The 12,855-nt window shown below is 50.5% G+C and overlaps 3 protein-coding genes across 3 annotated transcripts; all 3 read left to right on the plus strand.

The window, feature by feature from the left end:
* The first annotated feature begins 462 nt into the window (after positions 1–462).
* Positions 463–1,311, plus strand: LOC131854416 (uncharacterized). Its single transcript, XM_059205531.1, has one exon. The coding sequence runs from the start codon at positions 463–465 to the stop codon at positions 1,309–1,311; it is 849 nt and encodes a 282-aa protein (XP_059061514.1).
* LOC131854417 (uncharacterized protein K02A2.6-like) lies at positions 1,311–2,194 on the plus strand. Its single transcript, XM_059205532.1, has 2 exons — positions 1,311–1,366; positions 1,777–2,194. The coding sequence occupies exons 1-2, from the start codon at positions 1,311–1,313 to the stop codon at positions 2,192–2,194; spliced, it is 474 nt and encodes a 157-aa protein (XP_059061515.1).
* An 808-nt stretch (positions 2,195–3,002) lies between these two features.
* On the plus strand, positions 3,003–4,380 carry LOC131854418 (uncharacterized protein K02A2.6-like). Its single transcript, XM_059205533.1, has 2 exons — positions 3,003–4,014; positions 4,127–4,380. Exons 1-2 carry the CDS (start codon positions 3,003–3,005, stop codon positions 4,378–4,380), a joined length of 1,266 nt encoding a protein of 421 aa, XP_059061516.1.
* Positions 4,381–12,855: the final 8,475 nt, after the last annotated feature.

The raw sequence follows: 12,855 nt of genomic DNA on the forward strand, positions 1-12,855 counted from the left end.
GTGAGGCCACTTACCACCTATGCCTGCGCAATCTGGTGGCAGAAAACCCTCCAATCCACAGCTGCCACCAAGCTAAACAGCCTACAGAGAATTGCTTGTCTGATTATTACAGGAGCCATGAGCACCACGCCGGGAGCAGCTCTAGACGCAATATTGGACTTGACGCCCCTTCCTTTATTTATACAGGAAAAGGCGAAAGCCAATATGCTCAGAATAAGTTCCCAAAGGAGGATATCTTGGCATTCCCTGGCCATAAAAACTATACTGTAAGGTACATATAAAACAATAAATAAATAGGGTAGATTCTGTCAATCGTGTGTTCATAAAATAAATGTTGTTTTGTAAGTGCTCGCGTTTTAATTGCTTGAGTATCCGCATATACCACATTGGCGACGAGGAAATATCGAACTTACGTTTATTTTAATAGTGAGTGAGTGCGTTAAATAAATAAATAAATAAACAATGTCGGTCGGGAAGATATCGGAATTCAAGATAGAAACGGACAATTGGCGTTTATATGTGGAACGATTAGAACAATATTTTATAGTCAATAACATTAGTAGGGAAATGCAAGTACCGACGCTAGTGACAGTGATGGGGGCCAGAAGTTATGAGCTCATAGTAAACCTGTGCACCCCAGATAAACCCACAAGTAAATCATTTGATGAGTTGGCAGTGATCATGGAAAAACATTTGCAACCACGCCCAAGTATATTGGCTGAGCGTTACAAATTTCACCAAAGGAAACCAATGAAAGACGAGAAGATATCAGATTACATAGCAGAATTAAAGAAGATGTCCAGAACATGTGACTTTGGACAATGGCTGAATGAGAGTTTCCGCGATCGATTAGTATGTGGATTAGCGAGCGAAACGATAAGGCAACGCCTGTTTGCAGAAGATAAATTAGATTTTAATAAAGCATGCAGTTTAGCATGGAGTATGGAGGCAGCGGAGAAAGATGCGGCCTTGACTGAAGGGCATAGCGGGTCAAAAATGATGTCAGCGGAGTGTCAGAAGATAACGGAGGTGAACGGGGGTGAACGAGGATCGTATAAGACTACAGCTGAAGCAGGCAACTGGCCGGGGCGGCCGGGTCGGCCGGGTCGGCTGGTTCGGCCGGGTCACAGCCAGAGCGGGAGCAGGGTACGGCGCGCGCGGCTGTGGCGGCCGTGGCAGACAGGCGGGGCAGGGACAGTGTCAAGCATGTGGCGGCGATCACGAAGTGGCTACTTGCAGATTTGTCCGTTATGTTTGTCGGGTATGCAACAAGGCGGGACACTTACGACGAGTTTGTCCGTTACTGAATAATGGACACAACTACATCGAGGAGGCCGTGGAAACTAAGAGCTATGACAGGGACGAGGTACTGACTATTAATCAGTTATCATTAGATCATTTCCCACCAATTTATGTGACATTGAGTATTCAAAACAAAAGTATACAAATGGAATGTGACACAGGTAGTGCCGTGTCATGCATAAGTTACGAAACATACCTAAAATATTTTAGTGAGATAAGGTTAGAAAAATGTAATTTATTATTAAGATATTATACAGGTGAAACAATACGACCGGCGGGTGTCATAAAACCACTCGTTAAATATAAAAATAGAAAAAAATATTTAAATTTATATGTAATTTATAAGGGTAAAACTGTTTTATTGGGCAGACAATGGACAATACATTTAGGCATAACCATACCACCACCCGATAATGGTTACAATATAAACAACGTATCTTGCAATAATTTTAATTATAGTCAATTTACTTCCAGATACAGTGAAGTGTTTGCAGACGAATTGGGTCGCTTTACTGGTGGTAGGGTGAGCATACATTTGCGCGAGGGGGCGCGGCCGGTGTTTATGCGAGCGCGGCCGCTCGCATACGCGCTGCGCGAGCCTGTGGAGCGCGCGCTGGAGCAGCTAGTGAGCGATGGCGTGCTCACTCCTGTCGACCGCTCCGACTGGGCTACGCCCATCGTGCCAGTGGTCAAGAAAGATGGTAACATCAGAATATGCGCTGATTACAAATTAACTTTAAATAAAGTGTTGGATGTCGATCGTTACCCTTTGCCTAGAGTGGAGGATTTACTCGTGCGGTTACATGGTGGGGAATATTTTTCAAAAATAGATTTATCTCAAGCCTATGCGCAGTTTGTACTGGATGATACTTGTAATTGCACAGTGATATAATCGATTAGTGTATGGTCTCGCGTCTAGTCCGGGAATATTTCAAAGGAAGTTAAAACAATTGTTTGGGCATATACCATTTGTAGGGGTATTCCTGGATGATATTATTATTAGTGGTAGGGATAGTCACTCACACTTTGAAAATCTGTGCAAATTTTTCGAGATATTGAAATCTAGTGGTCTTAAAGTAAAAAAAGAAAAATGCAGTTTTTTTGCTGAATCAGTTACTTATCTAGGATATGTTGTCTCAAAAAGGGAGTTCATACTTGTCCAGACAAAGTCAAAGCTATAACGAACACCCCGGCACCCACAAACGTAAGCGAATTACGATCACTCTTAGGTATGGTAATGTATTACGGTAAATTTGTTAGGAATATAAGTTTCATTTTAGCTCCGTTATATGAGTTATTACGGTCAGGGGTTCGATTCGTATGGACGGAAAATTGTGATAAGGCTTTTCGGGAGGTAAAGCGGTTATTAATATCGAGTGAACTATTAATGCATTATTCGCCTGATTTGCCTTTAATCTTAACGACGGATGCAAGTAGTTTAGGTGTTTCGGCGCGGTCATTACACACACGACACAGCATGGAGAACGCCCCATAGCTTATGCATCGCGCTCGCTAACAAAAGCCGAGCGGGCATATTCACAAATTGAGCGAGAGGCTCTGGCTATTATCTATGGTGTAAAGAAGTTTCACCAATACTTATATGGTAGGCATTTCACCTTGAGAACCGATCATAAACCATTAACTTCAATATTTGGTAGCAAGGCGGGCATACCAATCATGGCTGCAAGTCGTATGCAACGATGGGGGTGTTACTGTCCGGATATACTTACAATAAAGAATATGTACCATCCGCTAAAAATAACGCGGATGCTCTGTCGCGGCTACCACTCTGTTATAGTGAAGTTAGTCCGGTGAACGAAATTACCTATTTGAATTTTGTAGAAAATTTCTTACCCGTAACTCATAACGACGTTAGGAAGGCGACGGCCGCTGACACTATATCGAGTCGACTTCTAATATATACTCAAGCAGGGTGGCCAAACCAATGTACGGATGAAACATTAAAGTCGTACTTTGTAAGACGTAATGAAATTTATTGTGAAAACAACTGTCTAATGTGGGGATATAGAATAATAATTCCTATGTCGCTGTGGCCACAAATACTTCAACAATTACAGAGTAGTCACATGGGCATTGTAAAAACTAAATCATGGGCACGTAGTTATGTATGGTGGCCAAATATTGATGCTGACATTGAGCAGTTGTGTCGTAGTTGTTCAACATGTGCCCTCGAGATGCCAATGCCCCAGAGGGCGCCACCACAATCGTGGCCATACATACCCCAGCCGTGGTCACGATTACATATAGATTTTTTAGGACCATTGCATGGACTAACGTATTTTGTTGTGATAGATTCGACATCTAAATGGCTAGAAGTCTTTCAAATGACACGCACAACAGCCGGAGCGGTAGTAAAAACACTAAGAGAATTGTTTGCTAGGTTTGGGTTACCCGTAGAAATTGTGTCTGATCAGGGACCACCATTTACCAGTAGTGAGTTCAAAAACTTCCTTGCAACTAATGGTATATTTCAAAGATATTCACCGGCATATCACCCTGCCTCTAACGGGGCCGCAGAGAATTCTGTTAAATTATGTAAAAACGTTATTAGAAAGGCAACTTCAGGGGTGACACCGGCCCAAATTTTGCAAAGACGTTCATTACGTTCTAGGTTAGATTTATTAAGATGCGAGAGAGCGGTAACCGATTCTGTTAGGGTGCAACAACGTCATCAAACCGATTATGCAGGAGGTAAATTACGACACTTTGAACCAGGTGATCCTATTTGGTTTAGGGATTATAGAAACCAACAAAAATGGGAAAAGGGTTCTGTAGTAAGTAATTCTTCCTTGTTCGTTGGAAGAGGAGAACACTAAAGAGAGCAACAACAGCAATTCTGCCACTAATATAGAGGTAGCAGACAGTACAGAAATAGTGCTAAATGACAAAGGAGGTGGAATAGACAGTAGTGAGCATGGGGTGGCGCAGCAGCCGAAAGAAATTGAAGGTTCACCCTTGAATTCCAGGCATTTACCAAATCCACTACTTCCGCCACTAGTACAGCGACCCAAAAGAGTGCGCAAACCAGTTCAAAGATTTAATTTCGATCCAGAATAATACTTGTAGTCCATTCTTACATATTAATTACTTAGGTTAAGTTATCTAATATTTAATATTGTTGTCTTGTATTTTTAAGTAATAGCCATATTATTATTATATATTTTATTGAGACTGTTAATTAAGGGTGGAGGTGTAAGGTACATATAAAACAATAAATAAATAGGGTAGATTCTGTCAATCGTGTGTTCATAAAATAAATGTTGTTTTGTAAGTGCTCGCGTTTTAATTGCTTAAGTATCCGCATATACCATAAGACTCGATAATGAGTGATCCTATTCTGGGAATGCCTGAAGACAACATGGCACCAGAGTGTAACTTTGTACAATATTACAAAATCGAAATATCTGGAAGAGACGAATGGCAAAATAACCATACACCGACTCACTCAGAGCATGACCTAGTCTGGTTTACAGACGGGTCCAAAATAGGAGATGATGTAGGATGTGGAATATGCGGTGTAAAATCCAAAATCTGCAACTATATAGGCTTAGGAAAATACGCCTCAATCTTTCAGGCAGAGACTTACGCCTTAATTAGATGTCTGGAAGTAATCCTAAGCCTCAACTACATCAATCAGAACATATACATTTATTCGGACAGTCAAGCTGCTTTACTAGCACTTAACTCGTACGAAATCCGTTCTAAACTTATTAGAAACTGTATCCTGCTACTAAATGAAGTAGGAAGCAGAAATAATATTATACCGAGATGGGTCCCCGGGCATTCAAATATTGAAGGCAATGAGAATGCCGACCATCTGGCAAAGTTAGGGGCAAAAACCGTCCAACTGGGCCCCGAACCCTTCTGTGGTGTGCCTCGTTGCCTAAAATTGGGACATCTCAAATTAATAACCAACCGAGAAGCACTGAATCACTGGCAAGAAATGCCAGGATTAACACATTCAAAAGACCTAATATCGGGCTTCTCGACCAAATACTCCAATAGACTACTGCTATTGAGTAAAAACAACATATGCATGATGACTAGGGCCCTCACAGGACACTGCAAATTAAACAAGCATATGGCTAAACTAGGCCTATGCACGACAAGTATCTGCAGATTCTGCCAAACTGAAGAGGAAACGCCGCTTCACATCCTATGTGTGAATGTTTACACTCTTTCCCGAGGAGATAAAAACGATCGCTCCTAAGAATATCCTTCAATTCTTGTCCCTGACGGGTCTAGGTAGCGAACTCTGAAAAGGGCGAGCACAATAGATCTATGTAGGTCGCAGTGCTACAGGTGCTACACATCTGACAATAGCCCAAACAATCCAATAAAAAAAAAATGTATTGATATAAATTGAGTGAATTCTTAACGGTTACGTACTACCTACTAAGTTGTCAATATAAAGCGGCCTGTTAGAATTGTTTCGCTTGGTACCTACATTATTTTATTGATAACAACTTGTTATGATTTTAAACTGGTTTTCTGTATGCGAGAATATTGTGTTTATGGTACTTTGTATGCTCACTCTGTATTAAGTAATATTTAGGTACATTCTTGATTTGATTGAAAATATAGTCGATTATTGATAATATAATAATAATTTTTATTATTATATTTTATTTGGCCTTTATAAATACTCGTGAGTTATATCTTTATATTTTATTAAATATTTCTTTTGTTTGTGGTAATTAATATTTAAAATAAAGATGTCGAATCCTAATGATACGGTGAGAGCGTGTTTATTCAGTGAGACTGTTGAGTATCGTCAGTCAATGGGTACTGTTCGATTAATCAGTGACTGGATTACGGATGCTTATACTTTGCTGCCGTCTGCGTCACGTGATAGGCTTATCGTGCGGCTTTCTGAACTGAATGAGAACTATGCTAAATTTAATGAAGCGTGTTCTTGTCTCCTTGGCGGTTTGGACCCGGTGATTGATACGAAGGAGTATAAAGATACCCTAACCTTATCTTTTTTTTTTTTACGTGAGGAAAATCTTTAAAAGACCGTCACCCCGCCGGAGGGAAGGCGGGGCGGTGTGTGAGATTTGTACTCACCAAAAACTACACGGTGTACCTACGAGCGCCTATTCCTGAGCCAGGGGATTCGCAAGTGCATTTCTACCCCAGCTCCGACGGCGACGGCCCGCCCTGTAGATGTTGTAGGGCAGGCCCCACCTCATTATGTGGTTAGGGCGACCTATTTCGCCCTACTCCATTGTGGAGGCGTGTGGGTACACGCGCACACCTCCGGGGCCTTTGGATTGGGGTACTGCCTCCCTCAAGGCAGTCACCCCGGCCCCAGTAGGGGATAGAGGGGGGCGGAGTTGGGTACGCCCCCACCTCTAGGCCTGGCTCTTCTGCGGCGGAGGGAAGCGGGACGAGCTGACTCCCGCTCCCGTTCCGCCGCCTCCTTCCGCGAGATAACTTCCTCGCAGAAGGAGCTCACCGCCAGCCACGATCTCTCGCTACTGATCATCCTCCGAACTAAATTCGGCGAGAGATCGTCCCCCACTATTCGTGTGAGGACACGGCGCTCACTCTCGAACGCTGGACATATTTCCAGCGTGTGTTGCGCCGTGTCCTCCACACCTCCGCACTCGTGGCAGCCGGTCGTCGGCTCCGTCCTCGCCACATGACACAGATACCGCCCGAAGCATCCGTGCCCGGACAGTATCTGCGTCATGCGGTACGTCAGTGTCCATCGCCTACACATCCACCTTTTGAGGATGGGACGGACAGCCTCGACGGTCCTCAGGCCGACCGATGGACTGGCCAGCCTTTCTCTCCACCTGATCCTGAGGATCCGCCGAAAGTCGGACCTCCGCGCTCCAATCTCGTGGCCAGCGGGTGCCTCCCCATGGAACGTCGCTCCGCGCGCCAGTAATACACTGACGCGTGGAGCTCCGCTACCAAGTCCCACGGAGGAGACCCCGCTAGCAGACCCGCCGCTTCCCCGGATATGGTGCGGTAGCCTCTTATGGCCTGTATGGCCATGACCCTGTGTGGCCTGTTGAGGCAGGCCACATTTTCCCTACCTAGGGCCCCCACCCAGATGGGGGCCCCGTACAGGGCCATGGACCGCACCACGCCGAGGTATAGGCGGCGGGAACCTTCTCCCGGGCCCCTCACGTTTGGCAACAGCCAGCTAAGAGCGCCGGCGGCTGCCATAAGGCGAGGGACCAGGTTCCGGAAATGAGCGCGGAAGCTCCAACGACTGTCCAGGTCAAGCCCCAAATACCTAATACAGGGCTTGACCCACACCCACTGGCCACTGACGACCAGCTGGGCATCCGGAGGTGGCGCGCGCCGAGGCCCATGAAAACATAGGACCTCGGTCTTCTCCAGCGCCACCTGGAGCCCAAGCCTCTTTATTCGGCTGACGACCAGTACCACGCTTGCCGTGGCAAAGCGGGTAGCCTCCCGTAGGTCCCGCCCCCGGGCAGTGACCAAGGTGTCATCCGCGTAACACACGAGGTCAGTGCCCGTTAAAAGGGCGCCCCGCAGGTTCCAATCATACCCGATGTTCCACAGGATCGGGCCCAGAACCGATCCCTGTGGAACACCGCGTTGCATTTCCCTCGGCACTACAAGGCCGTTCCGCCCCGTGCATAGCACAGACCTGTCTCCGAGATAGGCCCAGATCACGTCCCGAATATAGGGAGGCGCGCGATGGTACTTCAGCGCCTCCCTAATAGTCGCATAGGGCAGGGTGTTGAAGGCGTTTTTAATGTCTAGAGAGACCGCCAACAACACCCCACCCTGGGACGTCGCCTCTTCCGAGAGGGAGCGCACACGCGAGATCGCGTCGATCGTTGAGCGCCCCTCTCGGAACCCGAACTGCTTCGGGCTGAGATCGGGATCTACCTGAGACAGGTGTTGGACGAGTCGGCCCGCCAAGATTCGCTCGAAGAGCCTGCCGATCTCGTCCAACAGCACTATGGGGCGGAACGCCGAGGGAACCACCGAACCTGCGGGGTGCTCCGCTTTGCGGAGCAGGACCACTCTACCCGCTTTCCACTGATTGGGAAACCTTCCCGACTCCAGACACGCGTTGAACAAGCGCCGGAGTCGGTCCCCTAGGGTGTTTAGGGCCAAGGCCAGGACGCGGCCGTGGATACCATCCGGACCCGGGGCGACATTCTTGCCCCGGAGTTTATCCACGGCCGCGGCGAACTCCTCCTCGGTGATGGCGGGAACCGCAGCAGCGCTGACGCCGCTGGCCTCTCCATCACTGCCACGCGGCATCATCGGAGGAGGTGTGAAGGGAGGCTGTCTCGGGAACAGCTCCTCCAACACCCCCTCCAACTGCTGCGGCTCCAGCCGCCCTCTGCCACGGGGGGCGCCCAGGGGCGTGATTTGCCCCTGACGAACCTATAAGGGCTTCCCCATGGATCCCTGTCCAGGGTCTCCAGGAGTTCTTCCCTGGCTGTCTCCTTGGCCCTGCTGATGGACAGCTGCAGAGCTTTCTTCCTCTCTTTGTACTGCTCGTACAGCTGTGCTTCCTCGTCGGCGTCGCGGCCCCCCCGGAGTCGGCGGTGCCAGGTGTACCGGCGGCGGGCGGCGGGGCACTCCTCCCTCAACGCCGCTATCTCCTCCGACCACCAGTACACCTGACGCCTAGGAGGTCGAGGGCCGGCTCGGGGCATCGCCGCGTCGCAAATGTGCGACAGAGCCTCACCGAACCAGCCCACCTCTTCGTCGACCTCCACAGGCCCCTCCGGTATGGGAACCCAGGCCTGGACGATGGAAGCCTCCATCAGCACGTCTTTATTCAGACGTTTCAACACCCATCTGGGGAGTTGTGGAACATTCCTCTCCTGGCGACCGGGGTGCGGAGCTACGGGTGAGCGGAGAACGTCTATCCGAATGTAACGATGATCGGATAGCGTCTCCACCTCATCCAACACCCGCCAGCTCCGCACCCTCTGTGCGATCGCTGGACTGCAGAGGGACTCCCCTGCTGTCTCACGCACGTGTCGGCCGACCCTCGTTTCAACACCACCTGGCCGGCCGCGGCCGCCCAGTCTTCCAGGACCCTGCCTCGAGAGTCGGTGATGGGGGAGCCCCATGCCGTGGATTTGGCATTGAAGTCCCCCATCACCATCATTGGACGGGCCGAGGATAGCTCCAGAGCGGCCCCCAGGTCGTTCATGAACTGCTCGAACTCGGCGAGAGTCCTGTTCGGAGAGAAGTATGTCCCGACAACGACGGTTTCCCCCCAACTCACTCCTATGTACCCCGCTCCGCCGAATAGGCGGCTGACGAGCGGGGTCGCGGGGTTGCCCGCGCCGACAATGGCCACCAGGCCAGAGGGGTCGCCGAACCAAAGGTCGCGTTGTGGGACGCGATATTGTTCGGCGACCATCACCTCAGCCTCTCCCCGGCGGCCATTGCCGCGGGCCGACGACAGTGCGGATCCCTTCTTTTTGTTGCGGGACTGGGGGCACTTTTTGGCCCCCACCCGGTGGTCAGCTGGGCGACCTGCCGCTGCGCAAACCACGCAGTGTGGGGCCGCCGAACATCCGGCCGCTTTGTGGCCGGGAACCCCACACCGGTAGCACAAGCCACTCCGGTCCTCCTCGTGCGAGCACCTGGCCACCACGTGCCCGCTCTCCAGGCACCTGAAGCACCGGAGTGGCTTCTGCCGCAGCAGTTCCACAGCGGCTGAGACCCAGCCGATCCGGATCCGCCCTGCCGTCGTCACCTTCTTAACCGCGGCCAATGGGGCCCGCACCCAGCAGGTGCCCAGGCCCGACGCGCCGCGCCGAATCTCCCCGACATTGACGGCGTCCGCCGTGCACTCGCCGTGCTGTGCCACGGCGGCCGCCACCTCCTCCCGGTCGGTACCGTCATCCAGGCCCATGACCCTCATTTCGGCCGTCTTGGTGGGCCTGGCAATGCGGACTGTACCTTCCGGGACTTCGGTGTCGGCCGTCAGTGCGCACGGACGTGTCCGCTCCGCTTAAATTGCATATTGTTTTTCGGGAAAACTCGTTTTCCCCCAAATCTCGTTGATTTTCTATTTTCTTTTTGTTTTTATTGATTCCTTCACTACACGAACAGGTGCGCGTTATTAATATTTGTTTTTCGCGTTTTCCTCGGGTTCGCGTGTGAGGTGAAAACTGTAAATTGTGATCAACTTGAACATTATAATTGGACCACAGTGGCGTGGAAAGACTCCTGGACGCAAAAGGCGGTATCGTGAGTTGTAGAATAAGCCCCATTATAATGTTAGCTAGAGTAGGTCCCAAAATAGTGCCCAAATTCACAAATTGCGACGGTAAATATTCCTCCAAGGGAAGCTGAGCTCGACGCGAGTCGGGCCGAGCTCCGCTGCGAGGAGCTCCGGACTGCCCTCGCCAAGGCTGCCGCGGGAGCGGTGGCCTCTGGCACGGGAGTCGGGGCAGCGTCCTCTTCTGCGTCGGCACCATCATCGGGACCATTGAGTTACGCCAACACGTTGCGGCTCAATCAAAAGAGCAGGGGTACTCCCGCGCAATCGGTGCAGCAGCACCAGATTGCCTCGGGGCCCGTCCTCGTGTTCTACCCCACGGAAGAGGCGGCCCCGGAGCTGAAGACGGCCGAAGACACAAAGAGGGTATTGAAGAAGGCGGTTCGGCCTAAAGACCTGAATGTGCAGGTGAAGAGGGTGAGGAAGGTCGGTAACGCCGGCGTTGCGGTGCAGACCACCAACAAGGAGGCGGCGGAGCGCTTTAGGAAAGCAGCCCCAGTGGCTCTTAGGGTTACTGAACCCAAATCGAGGCGGCCATTGGTGGCACTAAGAGGTTTTACTTCAGATGTCAAATGGGAGCATATTGTAGGGGGATTAGTGAAGCAGAATCTGAACGGCATGGACTGGGACACCAGGAAGGTGAAGGCCAACGCAGAACTGGCCTTCAAGAAGGGATGGAGGGACAGCTAGAATACCACGGCGGTCGTACTGTGTAGTGCGGACCTTCGAGACGTGTTGGTTGCGCGGGAGCGGCTTTACATCGGGTGGGATGTAGTCACTCCAGGTGACTACATCGACGTCACCTGCTGCCAAAAGTGCCACCAATATGGCCATCCGGCAAAATACTGTCGGGCCTCGGTCGTCACCAGCGGAAGGTGCGGAGAAGCCGGACATGCGCGGGACAAATGCGCATCCGCCAGTAGGCGGTGCGCAACGTGTCATAGATTCGGCCGTAAAGACGCCGCGTCGCACGGAACGATGGATAGGTTATGCCCGGCTAGAATCCACGCCGAACAGCGGGCTGTAGAAACCACGAAATATGGCTCATAATCGCGCATTAGGTTTAGGGATCGGTCAAATAAACCTGGGGGGTCGGAGCTGGCGACTCGAGAACTACCACGGATAGCGGAAGACCTAGGCCTCGATATCATACTCGTCCAGGAGCAGTATGCGAGAGCCTGGGCCGACGCGGACCGTCCTCTTGCGGCCATACAAGTCGGCGACAACCCCAAGGCGGGTATTCTTGTATTTAGGTCTTTGGAAGTCGCGATTGTTAGGGACTTATGTAGTGAACATTGTGTGATAGGACATGTAGCCGAGACCGACTTATACATCGTGTCCGGCTACTTCCAATATGGTGACGACATTGACCGCCACCTGCACCACTTGGAAAGGATACTCGACGTTCTTCGCGGAAGAAGGATCCTCATCGCTCTGGACTGTAACGCCCACTCACCTCTGTGGTTCTCCGAGGCTCGCCACTACACGGGGCGCGGGCTCGGAACTCGGAACACAGACGACGCGCAATGGAAGGATTCATCCTCAGTAGGGATCTCGTTCTACACAATAGGGAAGGCCAACCGGCGACCTTCAGTGGCCCAAACGGCGAATCCAACATAGATATCACTTTGACCTCGCGGGGGGTAGGATTAGATGGGTGGTTAGTCAACGACAGTGTCAGTGTTAGTGATCACAGGATGATATCCTTCACGGTGGGCGGTGCGGCCAGCCGACCGGCGTCGTGCGCTGAGCCAATTAAAAATCCACCGAGATACCGTGACCGGCGTGTGGACTGGGAACTCTTCAGGCGGAAGATCCACTACAGGATGGGCGACCTCGACACCTACCAATAGCCGGCTGAACTCGCCAAGGACTTCACCAGCATCATCACGCGATGCGCCAGGGAATGTCTCGGGGAGAAGAAGGAGATAGGAGGAGTGGGCTACGAATGGTGGAGTCCGGAACTGGACCGTCTTCGTAGACTTGCATCGAGAGCAAGGAGGGCCTGGCAAAAGACCAAAGTCAGAGGGGGTAGTTTAGAATCTTACACTAAAGCGGCCTATAATAGCGCACGGTTTTTTTTTTTGGACGATAATGGAATGGTGCATCCGCCTGCGTTAACGGTTTACGCTGGCGGGGCTCCAGTGGAGGATGATAAGATGAACATGAGGTCAGGTCAGTTAGCCCATCGTGACAAATTCACCAGGAATTTAACGGGTAGAGGTCAACCTGACCTGGTACATTGCTAGCAATGGGGTTATCAATCCACATTACTAACAATTCCCTTC

This window comes from Achroia grisella, unplaced genomic scaffold (assembly GCF_030625045.1).
Source record: "Achroia grisella isolate CSIRO2021 unplaced genomic scaffold, CSIRO_AGI_Agris_v1 utg9991, whole genome shotgun sequence".
In the NCBI taxonomy this organism is placed as follows: Eukaryota; Metazoa; Arthropoda; class Insecta; order Lepidoptera; family Pyralidae; genus Achroia; species Achroia grisella.